Source organism: Labrus bergylta, chromosome 15, assembly GCF_963930695.1.
Source record: "Labrus bergylta chromosome 15, fLabBer1.1, whole genome shotgun sequence".
In the NCBI taxonomy this organism is placed as follows: Eukaryota; Metazoa; Chordata; class Actinopteri; order Labriformes; family Labridae; genus Labrus; species Labrus bergylta.
Genome location: NC_089209.1, coordinates 24462452 through 24487574, shown reverse-complemented (window position 1 = coordinate 24487574; position 25123 = coordinate 24462452). Strand labels below are relative to the sequence as shown.

General features: G+C 43.1%; 1 protein-coding gene across 7 annotated transcripts in view; it reads left to right on the top strand.

Annotated features, from left to right (window-relative positions):
• Positions 1 to 25123, top strand: part of epha7 (eph receptor A7) — a 101320-nt gene that overhangs the window by 66418 nt on the left and 9779 nt on the right. The window contains exons 6-14 of one of the 7 annotated variants that reach the window (XM_065963477.1): positions 7447 to 7571; positions 10537 to 10705; positions 13125 to 13233; positions 15354 to 15409; positions 18118 to 18231; positions 18706 to 18891; positions 20684 to 20745; positions 20981 to 21190; positions 22228 to 22443. In XM_065963477.1, the coding sequence (XP_065819549.1) occupies positions 7447 to 7571; positions 10537 to 10705; positions 13125 to 13233; positions 15354 to 15409; positions 18118 to 18231; positions 18706 to 18891; positions 20684 to 20745; positions 20981 to 21190; positions 22228 to 22443 (1247 nt within the window). Of the gene's footprint in view, positions 1 to 7446; positions 7572 to 10536; positions 10706 to 13124; positions 13270 to 15353; positions 15410 to 18105; positions 18232 to 18705; positions 18892 to 20683; positions 20746 to 20980; positions 21191 to 22227; positions 22444 to 25123 lie in introns of all 7 variants that reach the window. The other 6 variants (XM_065963476.1, XM_065963475.1, XM_065963479.1 and 3 more) reach the window with 6 other exon arrangements.

Sequence of the window (25123 nt, the reverse complement as noted above, 5' to 3'; positions counted from 1 at the left end):
TCTCCCATTAGGTACGTTTGCCTTAATGAATATGCAGTATGGGGCGCTTCTACCCTAGAGTGCTAAATACTGGGAGGAGAAAATGCCAATAAGTTAAGTTGGTACACTCATTGGGATTTACCAAGCCCGGACAAAATGGCGTTGATTGTGAAGGTGTCTGTATTTTCTACCTTTGAAAGGAACCAACCAACGGGCAATTTGATGTAGTGAACACACAGTTTGGTACGATTTACTGTTCATGGGATCTTAGTAAATCAGTGCAATGTCTTTGTTCGTCAACCAGGCTGGCTATAAATGTAGTTACCAAACCTCAACCGAGAGTAACCCTACGGCAGAAAATGTCTTGGACTTGATAAACCCCCTTCAGAGCCACACAAAGCGGCATGTGTGTGTGAAATTGGTGCATTACAATGTCCATGCTTGGGAGTCGGGTCGAGTTCTGCTCCTGGTTAAATGAAAACCATTTCAGCTGAAAATAAAATTGTCAATCCGGGCTCTGAAACATTTCTTTGCATGAGTTGAGAATTGCATGGGTCGCTGAATTCAAAGGCAAATGTATGGAAGCAGTCAGAACCCCTCTGACCTCCACACCCTCACTTTCCCCCTGCTCTGTTTCACCGTCAAACTGCTGCCTGCTTCGATCAGCTCATCCCCATGTTAACCTCGGCTGTGGGGGCCGTTTGTCTCTTTATATTTAAAGGATGTATCTGTATTTAAGACAGCATGATCATTTCAGCAGATTTCATGCTACCACAGCTGTTTTTTTTCAGTGCTGGGTTGATCGAGCATGGGTGTTTGCTTGCCTGTGTGAACCTGTCAGAATGTGTGTGTGTGCATGTGGGTGGGTGGGTTGATGTTCGCTCCCCCCAGCTGCTCTCCACCTGTCAATGAAGCTGGTTGGAGTGAAATTAGCTTGCAGCTAAACTCTGAAGGCCATTTATCCACCGATCGTACCTTGAGCAATCCTGAATTAAAAAGCAGAGTTTCTCTTTAGTGACTGTGTGAACTTGGAGCGTGCTCAGTAAGTCACAGAGTATAGAGGACGGAGGACATTAATAGACTCTGGCTCTGATGGATGTGAGGGGAACTGTCAGAGTTGGCCTGACACGTTTCTCGCTCTGGGGCTACAGAGCCGTTGTGTTGTTGTTGGCATTGAGACTCCGTGTTGCGTTGCATTTCACAAGCTGTCCGGTGCCATGTCACCTCTGCTTAACCCCAAACACAACGCAGGGTTAGGTGTAGGGATATCATTCTCTCTGGCTTCAACTTGCATGTGGACTAGAGCTATAAAAAAAGGGGGGGTTTTAATGAATCTGAAGGCCTTATCCAGAAACATAATTTTATCTGCCCCCGCAGACGAACTAGAGGGAACAATTTGGGTTAAGTGTGTCCAATGTCCAAGTACACATCGTACATGTGGCTGCAGGAGCTGGGGATTCAACCCCCGACCTTCCGTTTGAGAGACGACCAACTCTACCAACTGAACCACAGCCGCCCAATTCCATTCTTCATGTTCAAATTCATTTGGTCTTTGAGCATTGTGCCCTATTGGCAACTTAGATTAAATCACTTCATGGCGTATTTTGTCACATTTTCTTAATGTTTACAATTTAACATTTGAAATTGACTCACACGTCCCATTGACTGATAAGGGTATAGCTTCATGTGCCCCCCCTGGGCCCCTAGTTGCCCACCCCTGAGTTAATCAGAAAAGTTTTCCTTTGCGTACTAGTAATCTACAGATACACCGATTTGTAAACCTAGGATACGGAATTGCAAATACCTTCTTTTTCTCACCTGAGCCCTGAGGAACTCCGTATCTTTAAGTCGGTTTGCGGTGCCAACATCATGCCTGCAATCCTAAAATGACAGGTTTGCCTGGAATGTCATCTCTTATGCTTTACAAATTGCTCTTTTAAAGAAAACATATATACTAGAGCATTATTCACATCACCTTTGAAAGTGAACATATTTTAGGCTCATGAGGCATTTTGAAAACATTTCAACACATGGCAACATAACCAAACAAGTACCACTGCAGGCATTGGCAGGTTTTAGGGTGTCACATGTGTTTCTATCCAGCACATGTTGCCAGTTGTGCAGAAAATCTTGGGTTCTAAACAAGAAACACTCCAGTACATTCAATTGTCGCCACAGTTTAAAATCATTTCCCCTCTTTGAAGTGTATAAGATATGTGCTTTATGTTTGTTTTTAAGCCCATATTGGGCCCTAAGGATCTTCCTTTTGTGATTTTATTCTCAAGGAGTTATCGTAATCTCCTGTTCAAATTAAAAAGCTCTTACAATCCTTAAAACACTCATAAAATGGCAGCGATCTTCAACAGAGATGGTACCCGAGGCGTGAAGAAACACAAGCACATCTTGGAAAACAGCAGCAAATTAATATATGAGTTTACAGCATTGGTACGGTCCATGAGGCGAGCACGGAGGCAGAGCAAGACGCTTATGTAATGAACTACCTCCGCTCTGCTTCTCCGCCTTGGCTGAGTGAAAGAAGAGGATATTAAAACGCAGCGTCTAATGTATTCATAAGATATTCAAATGCCGAGCACGGTGCCGACTTGCTTCTGGATCAGTTAGCTTTACAGGAGAAGGTGTTCGGGGTCACTAACACATTTTCTAATATTTCAAAATGAATGCACAAATGCCTTCCCAAACAGTCTCTTTTAAGGGCGGCGTGGCAATTATACAATTTTCTGCCATGCTGAGCCCCACAGGTCTGTTAAAAGTCTGAGCGAGGCCGACTGCTTCTGGTCTGCATGATATCAGGTCACTCGTTAATGGCTGTCAAAGAGAGAGAGAGAGAGAGAGAGAAGGAGGAGAAGGTTTTTCTTAGAATTAACGCTGCTTTTCATTCACAACCCAGAGGAATCGAGATGACACTTTGAAAAAAAAAAAAAAAACACTTCCTGGATTATCACCTTGTAGCACGTTGAACACACTGCACACTGATCTCATGATCTCTGTAGAAACACAGCTTCCCCTCCCCAGATCTCTGTCACCCGTGGAGGGGGGTAAAGGGGAGTATGGGATGTGGCCAGACCAGGCTGAATCATTGCGACTACAGCCAGGGGGGCCAAAGGGGAGTAAATGAGGCAGATCCGATGCTGGAGCCTGCGTCACACTCTGGGGAAGAAGACGCTGTGTGGGAAAATGTACTCATCATGCTGTGCTACCTCAGGAGCATGTAAATCAACAGCATGCATCTCTAGGCATTGTTTTTTAGATTTAAAATCATTCCAATATTAATTTAGCAGATATCTAATACATCCTAACTAAATATATGAGTGAGTGGTGAAGTCAAACTCCCTCTGGGTTTATTGTTTGTTGAGAGACGACTGACTCTACCAACTGAGCTGCTGCCCATGTCACATGTGCTTTATTTTGTCATTCCAATTTGTGGTAGCTTTGTCCATAATTTTTTACCTTAATAATGTCATTTTTCTTTTTCATTTTTACAAGTGCTTTAAAAAAATACAGATGAAGGTTCAGGTACCCGTCGAAAGCACCAAAGTGATTTTGAATCATTTATTGAGTTTGTGTTTGCCATGGGTTCAGCAGATGTCCTAATTATACAAGTGGTGTTTTTTTAGGAGAAATAAGCCCTTTGCTGTGATTGTCCTTGGTCCTCGTATGATGAATATGTGTGCAGAGTGACGGTTACAGCACAGAGCTGGATCAGGATTGTACCATCATGCAGCAGCATCAGGGTGAATCAATGGCTTGTTTTTTTTTTGTATTTCTGTCTTACAAACAGCATGTGGGTCCTTTTCTTTTGTATTGATTTTGATTTTGAAAAGAGAAGTGGAAAAGAAGTAGGAATCTCAAAAAGCTTGTCACGCAGAAAATAAAAAAAACCCTTCAGTGGTTTTACCTGCAGGAAATATGTCTTTGATGCAGTGTGTCGTATAACCTTCAGACACGAGTATCTGAAACTTCACTCAATCAGATGTTTGGTTCCTGTGTCACATTTCAAACCCTTATTGATGGAGTTGAACACAAAAGTATATTCGTCAAAATGAAAGGTCACCAGTTTAAAGTTTCAGAGCTCCCCATAACTTGTGTGTGAAGTTTCTTGTTCTAAATCCACTCTGATCCTGTATTTGGTCATGTCTATAAACCCCTCTATTTCAGCCCTACTCAGAACAGGCTGTTTCTGTGTCTGTACCTTTAAATATGTAAATGAGCTGTGTCTGACCACGCCCCCTCTCTGGAAGGGCTAGGGTGGTTTATGCTTTCTCTGTGTCCTATTGTTTACGGTGAGAAGGCAGACTCAGAGGACAGAACAAACACCTAGCTGTGGGAGTGTCACCCACCTGGGGGAGGGGTTACTGCCCTTTGTGATGTCATGAAGGGAAAATCTCTAAATGGCCTGTTTGAACACACATTTTCTGAAAAGTGGAGCAGGCAAAAGACGGAGAGGATGGACTTTTCTCATAATTTTGGGGTTTGTAGACCGACTAGGGACACATATTAGTGTGTGAGAAACATCGTAAAGTGTGACATTGCTGGGGTGTCAGCAGTGGTTAGTGCGCAGCCCTATATACGTAGGCTATAATCCTCCAAGCAGGCTACTCTGTAAAAATCTATCCTGAAGGTGGAGTTCCTCTGAACATACAAGTTAAAAATTAAGGCCTCTGCAGGGGCTGACAGCGAACGTCAGATTAAAGCAGTAAACACAGACATAAGCATCATTTAGTGCCCATAAACCCGGTGCAGATTCAGGCTGCAGTAGAGAAAGGTCCATATTTCAAGGACGCTGTCTGGATGGGGGCCGAGAAAGCAGCCAAATTGGATGAAGTTAAGCTGCACTAACTGCTTGTTGTGACTCTGGAGAGCAAACTCAATCGTCCCTTTGACCGGCCGCCTCGCGCTGAGAAGGGAAACATTGTTCCTGTGTTTTGGGTGGATTATGAGGGGACATGTCACAACAGCAGGTTTTCGACAAGGTCTTGGGTGTCCGCTGTCGTGAGCATTACTGTCAGGAATGCCGATGAGGCCTAATGAGGTTTTAATCCAGTCGGAGTCATTAGTGGCAGGTCATCTTAAAACAATCTGGGGTCAGGGCTGCATTAAGAGCTACAGAGGGCCGCTCCAACTGGGTCACTGAGCATGACACAGACACTTCAGCACCTCGGCAGATTCTGCGAGGCCGGGGCAACAGGGCTTTGTCTCTGGTTGGTTGGTTTTTTGGTGTCAAAAAATGGCGCATTTGTCTGTATAATTTGTTTCTGGAGCTTATTTCACCACCAAAAGGCAATGCAACCCATCCCCACAGGCTTCTGTTTCATCACTTGTGAAGCACTCAAAATAAGACGATCAACTTAATCTGTATCATCACGCTGCCATTGAAAAATTCACGTCTTTTTTTTTTTTTTTTTTTGGGTGCAACTTCCTCATTCACAAGCTCTGCTGTCACTTGAAAAGCACTCCTCTGATCCATGAAAGACCCAGGAAACAGAAAATCAAAGCACGGCTCCTGACAAGTGGCTTTTACTCCGAGAGAGAGAGTTCATGATGTCCCCAGGACGCCTTTTCAAACTTGCTAAGACGTGTTAATTAATAAGTTTTGCCCCCCAGAGCAACGTGATTCATCAAGATTTCACGGTATGTTTACAAAAGGCTTTTTTTTTTCCGACGCTGTTTTGAGTGCAGATTTGCAGTAAGCGTATATTTTGAAAGCATCATCTCCTCGGGGAACCGAAGAGATTGCCCTTTTGTTGTCTCACCAGGGTTTAAAGAAAGTGCTGTAAATATGACGGTGATTATAATCAACATGATTATGAGAGTGATGTAAAGGTAATGGAGGCTGTGAAAGACACAGAGGGCACAGCTGTGGAAGAGAAGTACACTGTAAAAAAACATCTCTGACCTGTCAAAGCACTCTGTCTGATATACTTCAGTGTTTTTAACCAAAACGACGTCAAAGCTGCTTTGATAAGGAGTTTATCTTTCCATTGGACAAAGTTATTGTGTGTTTCCAAACCAGTCAAACTCTGCAGCATATATTATCATTCTGCTCTTTATTTTAAGTTTTCAGACTCCCCCTAAGCTATCCATATTGGTTTAGTCCAACGTCTCATGGACTGCATCTCCAGCAAACATTGAACAAAGTCAAACAAAGGTTTTTTTAATCACTGAAAGAATTCAACAACGAGCGATTGGGAGGGGGTTTACGGACCGTCTCCACTTGACTCTTGCGTTCTCCGTGCACATCGTTAAACGGCTGCCTTATGTTCTCCGCTCTTTTCTTGATATTCTGATTCTGTTGAATTACACAAGGCGTTGACATGAATGCAGATTTTAGTGTCACATCGTGTCAAATAGTGGACTCTGTTGCTTCTAGTTCTTCTTACATCATGATTTGACTTGGGAGACCCCCGACCCCCCCTCCTGTCCGACAGGGATAGTCTCCGGCTGTGAGGTGCATGTGTGAACAAACCAGGTCAGGAGGATTTCAGGAGCAGTCCTCTCCATATTTTCTAGACATTTTCTCTGTATAGTGCATTATGTGAAAACAGCTTAACAGAGTGTTTAGACTAGCAGTTCTGCAAGAGAAGCTGTCGCTGTATTATTCATTACATTTAGAAGTACAGGAGAAGCTGTAGATGACACACCAGTGATGGAAGTAGTGACAGTAACAGCAGCTGACGTCATGTTTCCATGTTCCTTAAAGCCTGCTAACAGTGGAGTTGAAACACTTCCTCCAAAGGTTCCTAGTCCTTGGAGATGTTCCTGCAGTGGAAACACTACAGCACTTGTTTTTTGTTTTTGTTTTACAGCAGCAGTATTAGTTATTACAGCAGTTGTATATGTCACAGTTAAAGCAAAAGACGGAGCTTTGTGCTGAGGCCCCACCGCAGGATAAAACTCCCTCGACATGAGGTGTTTAAGTTTCAGTAGCATCGTTTACCTCTGGCTTCTGACAACCAGAAATATCACTGTGTATGTGCACTGTTAGGCAAATTTTTTACTGCACTTAATCCAGGCGAGCCTGACACTCGGGATGAGTCACGCAAAGAGCCGGAGATAATTTGTGTGCATAAGACTGATGTCAGGAGGTTACAGGTACAGCCCGCTCTCTCTTTAAGATGCTTTCTCAATACTTCTGTCATCAGGGAGACAGAGTGGCTGCTCGTTCTGCTGGAAATGTTGGAATTAATTGAACTGAATTGTTATTCATAATTTACATATGGCTGTTTTTCCTCCCTTGCCGGATGGCGTGACGCTATCTTCCGCTGTTTGAGCTGTAATTGAAATTTCGATCATGAGCTGTAAACATTTAGAAGCGCCCCTGTGAATATCCCTCAGCTCGACACAAGCCGCTGCAGAGGAGTCATTGAGGCTGATTAGTGGCTGGCTGTATGCATGTGCGTGCGTCGAGGGTTTTGCCCTCCACTCATCGACGTTTTCTTGTCCAAACAGCTCCGTCCCAGGTCAGCGAGGTCATCAAGGAGAAGGTGCAGCAGCGCAGCATCCAGCTCTCCTGGCAGGAGCCGCACCAGCCCAACGGAGTCATCACTGAGTACGAGATCAAGTACTACGAGAAAGTGAGTTTGAAGAACATTTCTTTTGTTTGTGTCTCACTTCCCCTCTCTTCACAGCCTAAGACTCAGGAAAGTCTTTTACCTCATGAATGTAGCTCCAACATTTCAAACACAAACTCTCATTTTTAAGATTGTACTACGGAAGCCTAAAGAGCCAAAAAAAACTAAATAAGTCAGTGCTCTATTCTTAGTCTAGTTTTTGCCCCTATAGGTTTAAAGATGGCAGCTTTTTTTTCCAGAATAATTTATAAATTCTGTTGTTGATTAATCTTTGCCAATTTGAATACTTAGAAGTTTTACCCTGAAAAACTTTTTTAATCCTCAACATTTCTTTCCACACTTATTCCATTGATAAAAAAATACGAAAGATTATTTTTTAAAAATCTCTCGTCTTGAGTCATAAACACAGGAGAGAGAAATATTTATTCTGAACTTTTGTGTTTCTCATTTACCTCTCAGAGCTTCTGTATTTTTGTGCTGCATGGGATCAACAATAAGAAATAATACGGGGTGCAGGTGGCCTAGTGGTTAGTGTGTGCCCCCCACGTAGAAAGGCTGTGGTCCTCTTTGTGGGTAGCCCGGTTTTTGAATCCGACCTATTACATGCAATCTTTTTCATGTCACCCTTTTTTCCGAATCAGAAAAGTCACCGGGAAAAACTTATATTATATATCCGCCTGCCAAATATTCAGTTAAGTTTTTTACTTTTTTTCATAATTGCAAAAAAGATACTTTAAGAAATTAAGTTCTGTTTCTCTTTTATTGACACTGAAATGTGAAGTTTATTAAGGAAGCCTATTGCATTCACATGAGAAAATTTAATAATAAATAAATAATTGTTATTATTTAAAAAAGCAAAAACTAAATGCAATACTACAAATTACTCTCACATAAAAAATATGTGTATGCACCTGTTCATGAGTCACCAACACAGGAAAGAGAACAATCTAGATCAAACTCAGATCAAATTGAGCTTCTCTTTTTCCTCTCAGAGCTCTTGTATTTCGTCGTGCACAATTTAAACAATAACCGAACACAAAAGTGAGTTTGAAGGAGACTTGTTTGCGTCCTTGTCTCTTTGTGAACAACGCCCCCCCCATCTCTCACTTTTGCCGACTCTTCATTTTGTATTCTGTCTACATGCTGCTGTGAGTGGAATTCACAAGATTCTGCAAGTACCTTCTTTGTCTCATAATTGCAATAATGAATGAGACGCTCATAAGATTTTAATCAGGCTGTAGTCCTTCACAGCCGCCCCCGCACACATGTTAGCATACACACGCACACACACACAATCAGAGTCTGCTGCACTGCCAGAATTAGCAATCTGTTACTGTTATCTCCTTCCACATAAATATCTCCCTGTGTTTCAAGTGTGAACACATCAGCTTTTTTACAGCGAGGTTTAATGGAGTGAATTTAACCTGGCAAATCAGAGAGCTGTGATGCCAGTCCCGCTGGCTGCAGCCTCTCACAAACACCGACCAATCAGTGTCCTGCGTCACGTACTGTGGCCGCTGTGCTCTGCCCAGCTGTAAAAGTGGGAAATTGGAAACAACAACTGCACCCCTAACGGACCCTGGCATTCCATTTGGGCTTCTTGCCGAGCAAAACATTTACAGATCAACAACAAAGTACACGATAAGAGCAGCCGCTGCATTTAAATAGAATCTATTATTCTGGAGATATTGAAGTTTTTACATGTTGTCTTTAATGCCGGCTGTATCATGGTAAAACAATCTTTTCACTTACTGTTACAGATGTTTCTCTGTAGTATTTTTAAGAAAACTACATATAGAAACGTAAACATGACAAACAAAAGCAAGGACTATTGATAGCAGTAAGGTACTTTCAGCTTAACATAATTTAGCGCAGCATGTTACTGAAGAAGTTTCTTTGCCTGTGTCTTCGCCATCTTTTTAACCTATGTTAATAAAAGTAAACACCGATCTTCCTTTCCATTTTATGCTGTAGAGACGTAGACTTGTTTGGGGTGTCAGTCATTGGCTGGTGATGCATTATTCTTCTGAAGGACCATGGATCAGCTACGTCTGATCTACTTAAGCAAAATAAATCTTTTCTTAAACGCACAGTTTGTAGATTCCACCACCAGGGGGCTCTCAATCAAAACAATAACAAAAGATGATGTCGAGGCTGGCGGGGAATCATGGGAGTGATTCTCTCTGCTACTCCACCCCCCACCCACGATTAAAATTAACTCTCAGTCGACCGTAGTCAAGAAGAACGCAAGAAACCGACCTGAGGAAGAGAATATGTTTATCGACGAGCTAATGTATCCAAGTACAATTTACATGATTTTTATCACAGCAGCACATACAGCAACATGGAGATTTCAGTAGCTATTTCTACTTCTTAATACAGCGGTCTTTGACGTAACATCCGGTGTTTCCATGGCAACAATAAACATGTCGTGTCTGTCATGGCGGCCCTGTCAGACAGACAGAAAGATGAACACTGCAGGTTAGTTTGACTCATACAGGACTGTGGAAATACTCTTTATACTAAATCCATAAAGAGAATAGATAAACAGTCAAATCAACAAATCAAAGTTTAATCTTAAGAAGTAGGAAGATAAAAGAATAAAAGAGCTTTGTTTCCCTTGACGACCAGTTTAGATGTGGACTCTGTCGTCTCCTCAGCTCAGACAGTGGAAGTCTGTACGAGCTGTGCATGACTTCAGGACTTCTGTTAACGATTGCTGAATGTGAGCAGTCTCACCTTAAATTGCCTCCCTGTTTATCTAAATGAGTGAGTCATTGTTAAATCACATTCATTCCATTCACAAAGAGCAGCTAATTACATCTTCTGTGTCTCTGAACCTTTTTTTTATCCAAGCTTAGACGTTAACACAAAAACACTTTGTGTCTTTTTTTTTTTTTTTTTTTGACCCCAAAACGGTGAAGGTCGTTCTCTGAATTAAAAGCTGATTTCATCCTCGTTCATGCAGGATCAGAAGGACCGGATCTATTCCACGGTGAGGTCAAAGTCCACGTCAGCCACGGTGAACAACCTGAAGCCCAGCACGGCCTACGTGTTCCAGATCAGGGCCTTCACAGAGGCCGGGTACGGCACCTTCGGGCCCAGACTGGAGATAACCACCAAGGAGGAGACCACAGGTACGACTAATAAACACACCGCTGCTTTTTGTTGTGTAGAATGTGTTTGTCCCTGCTCCTCTTTGTTTGCACCTAGCCGCTGATCGTTTGAATACTCAGCTCACAGAGAGCATCAGTATGGGCTCCACATGCACCGCTAACGGAGCGAGAGTTTGACCACAGTGGCATATCCGCACGTCGTTTTTTTGAACACAGGCTTTTTAAATTTATGCACAACCTGTTAATGTCTCCAGCTCCTGTAGGAATGGCCCAGGGAAATTATTCGCTTTCGAGCAAAGCAAACAGAAATTGCCTCGACTTTAGTGCTGACAACACGTCATGGGAAAAAATGAATGAGCACAAGGACAAGCAACTGTAGCGTCATGAGGATGAACTCAATTTCAATCTAATCACTGACATTAGCGCTGCCTGGAGTGAGCGCTGCGGCGTGTTATTGTGAGTTTGGGTGAGGGGTTCCTCTGCGGGGGTGTTTGTAGGAAAGTTCATGTCAATCTTCAGACCTCCGTAAATGAAGTCAAAACATCTTTTATTTGTTAAGATTCCTGTATGAAACATTTTGGTAATAATGTGGCACGCTCGACATAATTAGCTCTATAGAGTCAATGACATCAGAAAGTTGGGATCGTGTCCGTGCAGTGATGTCAGTCAGGACATGGTAAACCTCACTATTATGTCATTTACGCTCTTATTTTGAAAAACACTAAAATCAATATGGATTCATTTTTTGACTTACATGACAATTTTAGCTAGAAAGGTTTCAACCTATTGGTGCGTTTTGGTTGTTCATTCACAAGCTAAGCTTATTCTGGGTGCCTGAACAATGCAAAGTTTTAAGTTCCACATCGAGTACCGTCTCCATCATCGTGTTAACTGGCAACATGCAGCTCTTCTGGAAACAGAGACATTACACACATGTGCATTACGCTTCCAGACAATAGACACACGCTACAACAACAATGGCGTGTAGTTTCAGAGGTTTGTGGTTTAAAAGTTTGAGAGTCACTGCTCGACTGTGTTCATATTTTACAAGCAGCTGAAAAAATGTGACAGCAGCAGGAGCAAAGTTCCTCTTTCAGGGTTTCAAACACATTACAGGCCGTCAAACACATTCTCTAGTTGGAATTTTTTTTATCATTTTGGGAAGGATTTTTCTGTCCTTCCTACCAGTTTTAAAAACATTTATTGAGATTTTAAAAGATACATTAGGGCCCACGTCCTGAAGAGTTTGCTGCTGTAATACTCATTTTTGCCACAAGAGGCAGTAGTGATGACTTGGCTATGTTCCCAAATTGGCCTGAAAAAAAAATTGTGTCTTGTGGCGCTTTCATTTATTTTTTTATTTCCCAGAAATAAAAGACAGAGGAAGTTACTTTGGAAACCAATTTGGATTAAAAAAAATGAAGTCGCGAGACAGGAGAAAGAACAATTAAGAGTACGATTTCATCAATCAACATTTCCCCCCCACACTTCTTAGAGATTCCATATTCTGTTTCTACAGTTAATCAAATAACAGGAAATGTGTTTATTGTGACATTTCTTTTCCTCGTTTCATATTTGCTGAGCTCAAAGCCAAATGCTAGCGAGAGTTGGGGACATTTCATTTTTGTTTTTGGACCCAACGTCCAGCCTGCCTACCCACCATCTCACACACTGACACCCCCCCCCCCCCCTACATGCAGCATTCCTGCATTAGGACACATTAATTACTCATACCACATGCCGGGTGTGTCCTGATACAAGGTTACAAGTTTGCAGTCCAGTCAAAGCGCCCTTGACCAAAACGGTGAACCGCAAGCCTTCCTCTGTGACGGCCCCCATGAGGGGAAGGTGTACGATAAGTCAGAGTCGTCGTCTTTACTCCTCACATAATAATAAGACAACAGTCGAGATGTTTAGATATCAAAATGTTTGCAGCATTTTTCCAGCCTCCTCCTTTCCTCCTCGGGCAGACCACAAAAAAAGTAATTCTCTTCAATTTAAACAGCTCAGATCCACTTGATTTAAAATGCATGAATTTCCTCCTCATACACCGCTCGCGTTGACTTTATTCGACGCTACGAGGAGTCATTCTTGGGAGCAATCGGCAGTTTGTCAACGCAAACAGTTTGAGCACTGAGAGAGCGCTCCGGATGGGAAACAATCCAACCTGAATGTGTCTTTGTTTGAGATGAAGGGCATCGCCGTCGCCGTCTGGGACTATTAAGCCCACTTTCTGAAACAGTAGAGCCGTGTGTATGAGGACGGCTCAAAAATAGAAGCGGGCCCTCCTTCGCTCCCTCTGAGGGAAGGAGAGGACGGGGGAGGGGTTATCAATCTCCACGCCTCTCAATGGACTCAATTATGTCCTGCAGATTGTTCTCTTTGATGTGCTGAGGTTCACTCTGTCTTTCTGTGTGTATGTGTGTGTCCGTCTCATCAGCTGCCATCGTGTCCAGCGAGCAGAACCCGGTCATCATCATCGCAGTGGTGGCCGTGGCGGGGACCATCATCCTGGTGTTCATGGTGTTCGGCTTCATCATCGGGAGAAGGTACGCTCTCGCGGGCCCCATTGACTCTCCGCTCCTGTGAGTCTGCGCTTGTCAATTAGCCTTTCTGTCACTCACAGGCCCTCCACGTCTTGTCTGTGGAGCCGTCACACGCACACACACGTGCACCCATCATCTCGTGGCATGCTGTGCTAATGCCGTTGTGATGCATCATTATTTTTTTTAGTTTTTTTCTCTCTCTCTCTCTCTCTCTCTCTCTCTCTCTCTCTCTCTCTCTCTCTCTCTCTCTCTCTCTCTCTCTCTCCAGCCCCAACAAAAAATTTCAAGCTTTTTTTTTTTGCAGAGCCATTATGAGACGAGCACCCCCAGAGCGAGACAGCTTTGGCTCTGCATTCCTGTGTGTGTGTGTGTGTGTGTGTGAGAGAGAGAGAGATCCTGAGGGCAGGATGAAGTATGACACACAAAGCAACCCTGCGCATTGTCATTATCACTGTTTCCTCACACACTTCATCTGTGTTTTCATCTGCACGGATGGCATTTCACCAGAGCTTGCTTTTTATGGTGGATTCATCAGATGTACCCCCTCCCCCCCGTTTTCTGAGTTTCATTTTAAAAAAGAATTTCTGGTATTTTAAACCTCCTGTAAATAATTTGGGGTCTAAATGAAACAAAAAAAAGGTACACCAAATGTTGGAACTGCTCCGGTAGATCAGTCAGCCTGCAGCTACTAAACAGACTGTAATGTCTGCAACAAAAATCCCTGCAGGAAAGACGCCCAATCAAAAGTAAATCCACTAAAAGAAACACATAAAATGATTTCAGATTCTTTATTATAAGCCATTATAACCCTTATAATAAAGACCTTTGGAGTATTTCCTTCCTCATTTTTACATGTTTCATGCCGGTTTCCTCTTCTTGTGTGTGTGTGAAACATTTTCCCCTTTTCCAAGAGTGCCCAACACACTTTTTTACACTTTCTCATCTATGTTGACCACACTGAGCAACCAGTCAACCATATGAGCCATATGGACCAAAAATAACATCACAATACTTTTTAGCTGAATCGCGATACATGATTTATATCTCAATATTTATTCCCTAAAGAAATAAGACAAACATAGTTTTGCTCTAAGTCAAATGCCAAATGTCCCACATGTTCCTTTATCAACAACCTGCTGCACAACGTCAACATGTACATGACAAGTGACAAAATGAACTACTATAGTGTGTGAAATAAAAATATGATTAGATAAAAGTTATCCTCATTAAATTAAATAAATAAAAAGAACAAACCTCTCACAGCTGTGTGATTTGTTCTGCAGGCAGATCTTGAGTTTTGATCAGAGAGGGAGAGAGAGAGAGGAGAAGCAGAGTGAAGAGGGAGAGACACAGAGAGGAGAAACAGGCGCACTGATGCCTCTACAGAAGAAACATACAATGTCATTTTAATGCAACATGAACTATATCGATATAAACAACATCGTCTTTCCCTGGTACAAGTTAGAAAATGTATCGTTGTATCTTAAAAACTATGTATATTTCCCAGCCCTGCTGCATGCCTGTGGTTTTGGCTGCAGACTGAAACAATCTGCTGGAGCATTTCTCAAAGTTTTTGCACCTTCTTTGTCATTTCAACCTCAAATATGTAAAAGGGAGGAGGATCCAGGGTGGAAAAATAAGAGTTTTCCTCAAACTCAAGGTCCACTGAGCAGCTTTTTCCTCGTTAAGGATAGATGTAATGACTAATGACTAAAAGGCATTGTCAAAAAACAAACACACACAAACACACACACACACACATGCATATCTATCACGTGTGTCGTTTTCACCTTCAGAAGTCATGATTATTTTTACTTTATGCTCAGAGATCGACTTTGTATTGCATGTCACCTTCTTTTGAGACCTTCAACACGTTAATATTACAAACTAATATTACGAGACATGTTGAACAGTCCTGCACAGTGCATGTATTATTTGACCCTTTACATGATTTGCTTCTTTCCCAGCCTTTTTCAGGCTCCTGCTGCTCAGCTGGGCTCATGACAGATTTGTCACGCACTGCATTAGCAGCCGCATTAGAAATCTTGTAATTTAGGGAATTTTATTTCCTGCGTGCAATCAGTTGATTCTGACGCTCTCTTCCTCTCCTTCCCCCTGTGCAGACACTGCGGGTACAGCAAAGCCGATCAGGAGGGAGACGAGGAGCTCTACTTTCAGTGTAAGTGCCCGAATCCACACACACACACACACACACACACACACACACACACTCAGAGACAGAGACATCTCAATCACGCATACCAAACAGGAAGGGGTGCCTTAAAGCCCATTAGCACCCACAGGCATGACTGTCTGATCCCAGTTCATTTGATTTGAGTCAAAGCCGGAACAATCAGGCTAACATCTGCTGCTGATTGGCTAGCTCAGACTGTGTGATGAAGTTAGGAAGCTGCAGATGCTTGAATGTGACAGCTGTCAGGGAGAGAGCCGAGGTTGACCCCAGAGGAAGAGGAGTTGTTTTGTGGAAACCCGACTTAGAGAGCGACAAAGTGTACACACACAGTCTGCTCCGTCGCAGGAGCTGCATCTCTCAGTGAGAGTTTTTTTTTTTTACACCACCACCCCCCCCTAATGATGCCCCTGGAGATCCAGCTGCAGACAGCTTCCCCAAAGTGGAGTCATAATGATCCGCGCTGTAGGCAAACTGCTGATTTGGAAAACAAAGGGTCAGGGGTGTCACGGAGTGCGGGGGCTAAAGCAGAGGCGGCGCGGCGAGCTGCAGGTCGGCTACCGCTAAGTATCTGACAAACCTGCTGAGGATGAAAAAATACTGTGAGCAAACACAAACAAGGCTAGTGTCTGGCTTATTGGAAGGATCCATCGAGCAATATCAAATGACGCAAAAAAAAAAGGCTGCCGGGGTCGACAGGAGCAAGATAGCGCGAGAATTCAACATGCAGAGCCAATTTGTCCGCCATGTAGCAGCGAGGCAGCGGCGATAAGACATCTCCTATCAGATCTGCCGACATCTCGGATGGACGAAGCAATTATGGGAGCAAGTGGAGGGAAATGTGTGCTGCCGGCGTCCCCCTCACTGGAGCACAATGCATTTGTTGTATTTACACTGTCGAATTCCTCCATGTGGGGGGGTGGGAATAAGTGTCTCTCCAGCTGGACGAGCTCTACACTTCTACACTCCTGCTCCACCATTGTTGTTGTTGTGTTTATCCAGCATATCAGAGCCGCACTCATCTCATTAAGTTTTAAAAAGTTGACAGGTTATATTGTTATCAGTGGAATTTAAACTGCACATAATCGCCCCCGTGAGTCGCCCGTTCCCTTAATAGAGCGTAATATTGTAATTTGCGGTTAATTTGGAGCTCAGTGCTATACAGTAACCCCCACTCCCCCTCCCCCCCTACTACCCCATCGCTGGCCTCCCTTTAACCTTGTTTTCTTTGTTTTCTTCAAACTGCTTCCGCTCTCACTTCATTGAAATTCATGAACTTTTCTCATATCAGTGTTTTAGAAAATCACAGGGACATTGCTGTTTTTTAGGGGGGGGGGGGGGGGTCCAGATGTTCCACTTCAGTCAAACAAAATAATTAATTTCCCCACGTCGACACGTTTTTTATTTAGTTCTTCTCTATGCAGACTGGAAGGCAGGAGTTTGTTGTATTCATGCTGTAAGGTTCTTTATTGTACCACAGCTTTAAATAATTTGACTAAAGCGTGTCGGACATTATCTGCACATCACAAAGTCAAGTTCCTTTTGTTTTCATATAAACCATATGCAAAGTACACAGTGAGATTTTGTTCCTCTTGGACTGTGACGCTACATAAGACAATCATCAAGAATGAGGAGGTAGTAATATGCAGTGACAAGAAGTTGGCTGGAGACAGTGAAATTAGTAAATAAATCAAAGTGGACTGAAAAACAGTTAAAGCAGTAACAACTATTTAAAGTGACTAACACATTCAAGTGCTTTTTTTCCCATAGTTCTGAAAGGTAGGAATGATGTTTAACATAATGTGAAAAAGTCCAGAAATAAGTGTAAAATGTTCAGATACTGCATTTCAGCTTCAGTCAGATGTTTTGCTCGAATCCTTTTGGTCACTTCTTTGAAAGCTCAGAGCTCACGTCAAGTCAGTGAATCAGCTTTTTTACAAATCTGATTGGTTCAGCTCAGACCCACAGAATGAAACAGTGCTGCTAATTTGACATTAAACATTTGCGTTGGTAGGGTAGGGGTTAGTGTGCACACCCGGTGTACAGAGGCTGTAGTCCTCGAAGCGGGCAGTCAGGGTTTAAATCCGACCTGTGGCTCCTTATCTGCATGACATTCCACACACACTCTCTCTCTCTCCCTGATTTCTGACTCTATCCACTCTCTACAATAAAGGAACAAAAAGCCAAGAAATAAATCTTTAAAAGAAACATGAGTGCTCTATAAGTCACACATGAACACATTGAACTCCTAAGAACAAATTAAGGAATGACTCAAGGTCAACGAAGGTTTCAAACCACTTCTGTTCAGATGGTTTCTAAAGTGAAGATATGTTCAAGGTCATAAAGTTGACTGAGTATCTCAGTGTTATAAGCTCTTCTACTAATGAAATAATGATTAAGACTCTTAGTGTATGAACCAGCACACGTGTTCTCCAGTGAGTGAGTGTGAGCTGCAGGCAGGTGAAAGGTCACCGACAGCTTTATAAAATCATAATGTGCACAGGTTACTCAAACCTCTGCTTCTCATTTGACATGAAAAAAAAGCTTTTTTTCTGACACCGGCTGCTGACTGTTCACTTATTCCCTCTGCTCTTTGTGATCGTTTGTGCCTGTCAAGTGGGCCGCCGCCGCAGCGCAGTGTTGCATATTAAAACCGTAACAGTAATCCTCTTACCTTTCTACAGTTAAATTTCCAGGCACCAAAACCTACATCGACCCTGAAACCTACGAGGACCCCAACAGAGCCGTCCATCAGTTTGCCAAGGAGCTGGACGCCTCGTGCATTAAAATCGAGCGGGTTATCGGAGCAGGTGAGCCCCCCCCTCCCCCCTCCATCTCGTGTCTTCTCCAGCTATCATACATCACGCTGACAGGCAAATATTTACACCTTGTGCAGGGACACAGCTCCATGCGTTGTTTATTGATGGTGCAATTGTAAAGAGGGGGAAAAAGTTCATTGCAATTAATGTGTGGGCTCCGTCTGAAGGGGCGGCCGCTGAGATTCCTGCAGCAGAAAAATTGCTGCCACATGGGTTTTTTTAACACAGGCGGTCAATGACAGTATCTATGCATCTCTAGCATGTCTTATTATAGGTCTCGGTTACACTCCCCTGAGTATAACAAGATGTCGCACTCCAATTTGTATTCCACACCGCACAGCTGCTTCGTCTCAAAATACACTAATAAATTTGTCATTGTGAAGTGGCTTGATGTTCCCCCTCCCCCCCTTTCATCGCCACCGCCCCCCCCCCCTCACTCATGAATGGTTCTTCATCCCGCCTCAGGAGAGTTCGGGGAGGTGTGCAGCGGGCGGCTCAAGCTGCCTGGAAAGCGCGACGTGTCGGTCGCCATCAAGACGTTGAAGGTGGGCTACACGGAGAAGCAGAGGCGGGACTTCCTGTGCGAGGCCAGCATCATGGGACAGTTCGACCATCCTAACGTGGTTCACCTGGAGGGAGTCGTGACGAGAGGTAATCACGCTTAGATTAGATAATAAATGTAAAAAGTGTACAGTCAACACGACATGAGTCTTGGTCTAAAGAACTGAGGAAATGCTGTCTGAGGTAAACAGACCTCACGAGCGCTGCTGCAGCTGAAGAGTGTTTTTGTCCCTCGTCCTGTTTAAATAAACGTAAAACAAAGAGTATGAGAGATCGAGCATTCACTGTTTGTTTAGGGGAAAGCAGAGCTTCTGTCTTTGCTTTATCCTGCTGTGTGTTTGTTGATGACATCATGTCATGACACTGTGTGTGGTCCCCAAATGAAAAAAAAAAAAAAAACACACAGCAGGAGTGGCATCAGTCCCTGAAAAACTCTTATTACTTTTGAAAAAAATCCCTTCTTAAGAAATTCAAGTTAAAAGTGTAGAAGCCAGAGCATAACTTATGGAACGTACATAACCTTCAAGCTGCTCGTAAGGAAACTTAAGACAGATGAGACAATCAAAAATACCAGTATAGGCTCTGTATTTCTACTGTTATACACCTTTTGATCTGCTCATCAGAAGTCAGAACTCACTTCTTATCACTCACTAGCCAATCACAGCTCATTCCCACAACAAGGCTGTCCATTTAACCATGACTTCCTCAACGCTCCCTGCTACACCAATGCTGCTCACATCGTGCTGCTGCAGGCAAAGCTTTGCCTCCACCAGTCCAGCCTCCTCCTCCCTAAAAGTCTTTGATCCACCTTCATACAGGGGTTAGCACTGTGTTTGTAACAGTCAGAGTATGACATGTTTTTCTGTTGATGATGTAGTTACTCATGTATGTAAGACCGTGAGAAGACTCTTAAATTCAGTGACGAGTTGGAACAGGATATGTTGCTGCTCATGTACGATTAGTGAATATATCGCCATGGAGACCTGACATTTTCATGGTCAATGTTTAGTACTGCAGAACGAGAACAGCCATGTGGAAACCCCCACTCTGTTGTCTGTCAACTATCTGATGCTATCCAGCTAACCCGGTAGACTTCTGCTACCTAATCCCACTTCTCCGCCTGCTCAGAACAGGCTGTTTCTGTGTCTGTACCTTTAAATGTAAATGAGCTGTGTCTGACCACGCCCCCTCTCTCGAAGAGGGATGTGGCTTGGGCTTTCTCGCTCCATGTCCTATTGTTTACGGTGAGAAGGCAGACTCAGAGAGAGCAGAACAAACACCTTGCTGTGGGAGTGTCACCCACAGGGGGAGGGGCTACTGCCCTTTGTGATGTCATGAAGGGAAAATCTCCAAACGGCCTATTTGAGCACACGTTTTCTGAAAAGTGGAGCAGGCAAAAGACGGAGAGGATGGACTTTTCTCATAACTGGGGGGTTTGTAGACGGACTAGGGACACATATTAGTGTTAGAATAAAACATGAAGGGTTTTTTGCTTAATTTTTGACCTTTAATAAAACTGTTCCGCTCCTATGAAACTAACTTAAAAACCCTCTTGAGTATTGCCTACAATGAAAAGAATAAAAAGTGTGAGCGCAGTGAAACGGTTCAAATATCCTGCGTGATGGATTTCATCAGAGTGGGTTAAGCTTTGGGAGGTAAAAGAAGTTTAGAGTGACATTATATCTGATGAAATTAGCCAAACTCCCTGTTTAACATTCCCCCATTTAGACGCTGTAATAAAAGCAGCAGATGGTAACTTTTAATTAAAAGCCAATGAAACGCGTGGCTAAAAATAACTCGGCAAGTATTGTGGTTCATTATGTAAGCAAACCAAATTAAAGGTATCAGTGAATCATCCTGTCCGTGTCTTTGTTGTGTGCAGGAAAGCCAGTGATGATCGTCATCGAGTACATGGAGAACGGCTCATTAGACGCTTTCCTCAGGGTGAGTATCACCTTTCGATCGCCCAGGAGGCTCAAAGCAGTATCTTTTCCAAACTTTTTCTTGTGCATTTGCTGGAAAGAGTCCCAGACAGCAGGCAGTCTGCAGCAGGATCTGTGCATCGTATAAATATCATAAATCTTTAGTGCTGGAGCTGCTGCAGTGCTGTGACCTACATTCCCCTCCTGGTCAGTGAAGATGGCTGACCTGTCTGTGTTTTTTCCTTGTTGCCGCGCAGAAACATGACGGTCAGTTCACAGTCATCCAGCTGGTGGGCATGCTGCGGGGCATCGCGGCGGGGATGAGATATCTCTCCGATATGGGATACGTCCATCGAGATCTGGCTGCGCGGAACATCCTTGTCAACAGCAATCTCGTATGTAAAGTGTCTGACTTCGGCCTGTCAAGGGTGATAGACGACGATCCTGAGGCTGTCTACACAACAACTGTGAGTCAATTAAAGCTCTCCCTCCCTCTCTCTCTCTCTCTCTCTCTCTTTCTCTCTTTCTCTCTCCTCCAAGAACCCCCGTCTGAATTCTCTAATCAAGTCTCAGCCAGTGTATGAAAATAGAGCAGGAGCACCGGTGCACGCCCGAGTAGTCTGCACCATTTTAACATGCAAAACAAACATCGTCTGAGTGCAACTCCCTGACAAGACACCCGTTTATTAAAGGTGTATTAGTCGTGACCAATTCTATATTACTGTAGAAGCAGAGTAGGGTGATCTGACACGACTTCACCAACTACCTGCAGTGCATGGAGAGGGTCATCCAGACCCTGATGAAGGCCACAAGCATCATACTTTAAGTGTTACTGGAGCTTTCTGACCTCTTTAAACTCTATTATAAACGGGTCGCCTGTGGGTGTAGTCCTCGAGGGGGACGGGCGGTCAGGGTTCAAATCCGACCTGTAGCTCCATTCCCCGCATCTCTCAGTGTCCCTGATTTCCAAATCCACTGTCCTGTCTCTGCAGTTAAAGGCATAAAAAAAAGAAATCTTAAAAAAACAACCTTTATTATAAATTATAAAAGCTTTAATAGATCCGGCTTAGCCATTAATAACTTTGAGTTCTGTTGAGGGTTAGTCTTCTGTTTTCATGTTACTAAGCCCTCAAAAGAAAACAAAGGTTTCCCACAACAGTTTAATTCCTTTAATAATCATGTAAATAGTTCCAACAATGTGAAGAAAGAAAAGTATCAACCATTGCTCAACTTGTCATAAAGTCCGGGGTGCGGGAGATCCTAGCGGTTATGTCGTGCACCCCATGTACAGAGTCTGTAGTCCTCATGGCAGCAGTCATAGGTTCAAATCCGACCTCGTCCCTTTGCTGCATGTCACCCCCCACTCTCTCTCCTCCAGACATTTCCTGTCTCTCTTCAGCTGTCCTGGCAAAAGGCAAAAAAGCCACAAAAAATGAAAGCTTAACATGTCATAAAGTTGTTGGTTGATGTGTGTAACACTGTTTGTAACACTTTGTGTTTTTAGGGGAAGATGAAGGATATAATGAATGTGATCTTTACTCCAGCCACTGACCTGCGTTTTACTGAACAGGGGGGCAAGATACCGGTCAGGTGGACGTCGCCAGAAGCCATCCAGTACCGTAAATTCACCTCTGCAAGCGACGTGTGGAGCTACGGCATCGTCATGTGGGAGGTCATGTCCTACGGGGAGCGGCCTTACTGGGACATGTCCAATCAAGATGTGAGTGACCACCTGATGTGGAGATGTTTTAAGTTCTGTGTGTCCTAACAAAGCATCACAAAGCTTTTAGAAATGAACATGACTCCAACACTAAAGACGCCGTCTAAACTAGTGCATTCATTAGGAGGTTATCATGTTTCCCCTAGATTCCTCCTCTAATTATCCCTGATGAAGTCATCTCACTAACACAAGAGAAAATGACATACAAAAAAAAAGAAAAAAGAAAAAAAATCTCAGTTTGTGCTTCTTCAAAGCCTTCTTGGAGGACTCTCGTGAGAAAAGCTCGGCGAGGAGGGTAACCTTGGGCTTAATTAGTTCAAGAAGTCCCGCTGTATTCACGTACTTCGACTACATCTGAAGGAGAAACAGTCCTGAAGTGGGACACGCATTAAAAATGTCCTGAGAACATGGATTTGACGCGAGCGTTAATATGAATAACAGGAGTGGAAAACACTCGTCATGCAGGATGCTTTAGCCTCAAACGTCTTTAAAAGTTTATAATGACTTATGCTAATGGAAACTATTGTGAGTAGCAGCGTTGAACCAATTACACAGCGAGCAAGTCATGCATATTCTGCAGTTTGCATTATTACACTCGCTATGTTATACAAGTCAAGGATGTAATGAAATAGATATACTCTGGATTTAAAGGGGCTTCAGCTTTTGTTGGTGCTTCTTCACATGTGAGGAAACGTTCAATGTGGTTTCCTTTTGGCTTCTGATGAGAAATGAGCCCTCGTTTGATTGGTCGGGGCATATTTTGAAAGGATTGATCTGAGATGAAACGTGCAGGCTGGAGGACAGGAAGTCAAAGTGTAGAGAGGAGCTAAGTGCAAGCAGGGACTGTTCGACTGTGAGGAGCAGGGTTATTATGGATAACAAAAACTAAAGACATAACAAAAACTCAAATGTAAAAAAATTTTTGTCTGAAGTGAAACTAAAATCAAAGCGAGGCATTACCAAAAAAAATTATAACTCACTGAAACTGCTAAAATCAAATGATAGATAAAATGTTTCTCAGTGTTTGTCTTTGACACAAGCAGACTCACCGTCTCTCCTTCAGCTCTGACACGTCGCGCTCAGTGTTGGATGAGCTTGCTGACTGCAAAAGTAAAAAATAGAACTGAATAGGTTTTAGGGTATTTTTTATTGATGTTGCACTAGATATTTCTCTGAACAGTTTACAGAGACAAAAAAAGCCTTTAAATCTGGAGCGAAGGAAAATCTGAGCTTGTGAAAAAAAGTGCACGCTTATAATTTTAGCCGAAGTAGAAAAATCTCCCAACGAGATGAGACTATTTTACTTTGAGAAGGAGGGCTGAAGTGAAAGCTCAAAACTCTGCAGAATGAAGAATATGTATGAGTTACTAGTTTACATCATTATGAGCAACAACAGAGTGAATTCAAGCAGTGAGCGGGTACTGAAGTGTAAAGGGAAATATGACCATATAAAGTAAGAATAAACAATCAGCAAAGTGTGCTCTTAAACTGAAGCACTGTTCTGTTATAAGGATAGAAAAGAAGATAAAAACAAAAACTCAGTTTAAAGCTGAAAACTAGAATTTAGACTTTTAGGGCTAAAAGAAAAAAAAAACACTGTAACTAAACCTGAGAGTGAATTTTAAAAGTGCAGAGTCATGGATCTCATTTGATTTGTAAAACTCAGAAGAATAAACGTGACTCACTCAAGATGATATCTTTTTTTTTTTTTTTTTGCACCGTTCATACTTCACCGTCAAGTAAATAGTAAGAGCTCCTGACACAGCCCACACTTTTCATCTCGCCGCACTTCTTTTCACAAATGTCACAAATTGCTTTAATGATTGACTCTCCTGCAGCTCTCTGAGTGCTGCTGCCTGCTTTTCTGCCAACTCCCACTGAGCGAGTCCAACCGTGCCAGACCACTTGAAGCCGTTCCTTATTGTCGGACACTTGACACATTTTGATTGATGGTGGGAGGCGGGCGAGCTCTGGCCTCTAGGATTCCTATATGGCGCCCGCCCGATGTTTAGCATCCACAGCATCGGGGGCTAAACAGGATTAAGATTCCCCAGCGCCGCCAGGCAGAGGCATGCTGATTGAACAGTCCGATGTTAGAAATGCTAAACAAGTTTCCCCGGGTATTAAAGCTGGTGTTTTGACGCCGTGCTACTTGACAGACATCAATGTCAGATATTTTTGTGCTTTGTCAAGATGTCAGCAAACATCCTCTGGGGATGGAGGAAGAACATTATCTGCATTTTTCCCAGCGGTTTTATTGTTTTGACACCTTTTCCCTCCATGACTCAGTCTTGTCTGAGCGGAGCTGACGGGAATAGCTGATGAACGCGAGCAGATGTAGACAGCTCCTTATCCACACAATGAGGGAAGAAATCAAAGTGCCCGCTGATCTCACGACTTTTAACGATCACAGCGATGAACTGCATGCATGATGTGGAGTGACAAGAGATTAAGTTTAAAAGCTCAGTGGAGGCATCTTTCTATTATTCATCAGAGCAGTATAAATATAGTTCCTTCTTAAAAAAAAACACAAACAATGTGGGACATTCGTATCAGGAAAACAAATATCTGCCTTACACCAAACGGCCTTTCAAGCTGTTTCATTGTCAGTGATTATTTACCGATGTCAAAATAAAATGCAAACACTTCCTGCCTTCCGTTCACTATCAGGGTGCATTCA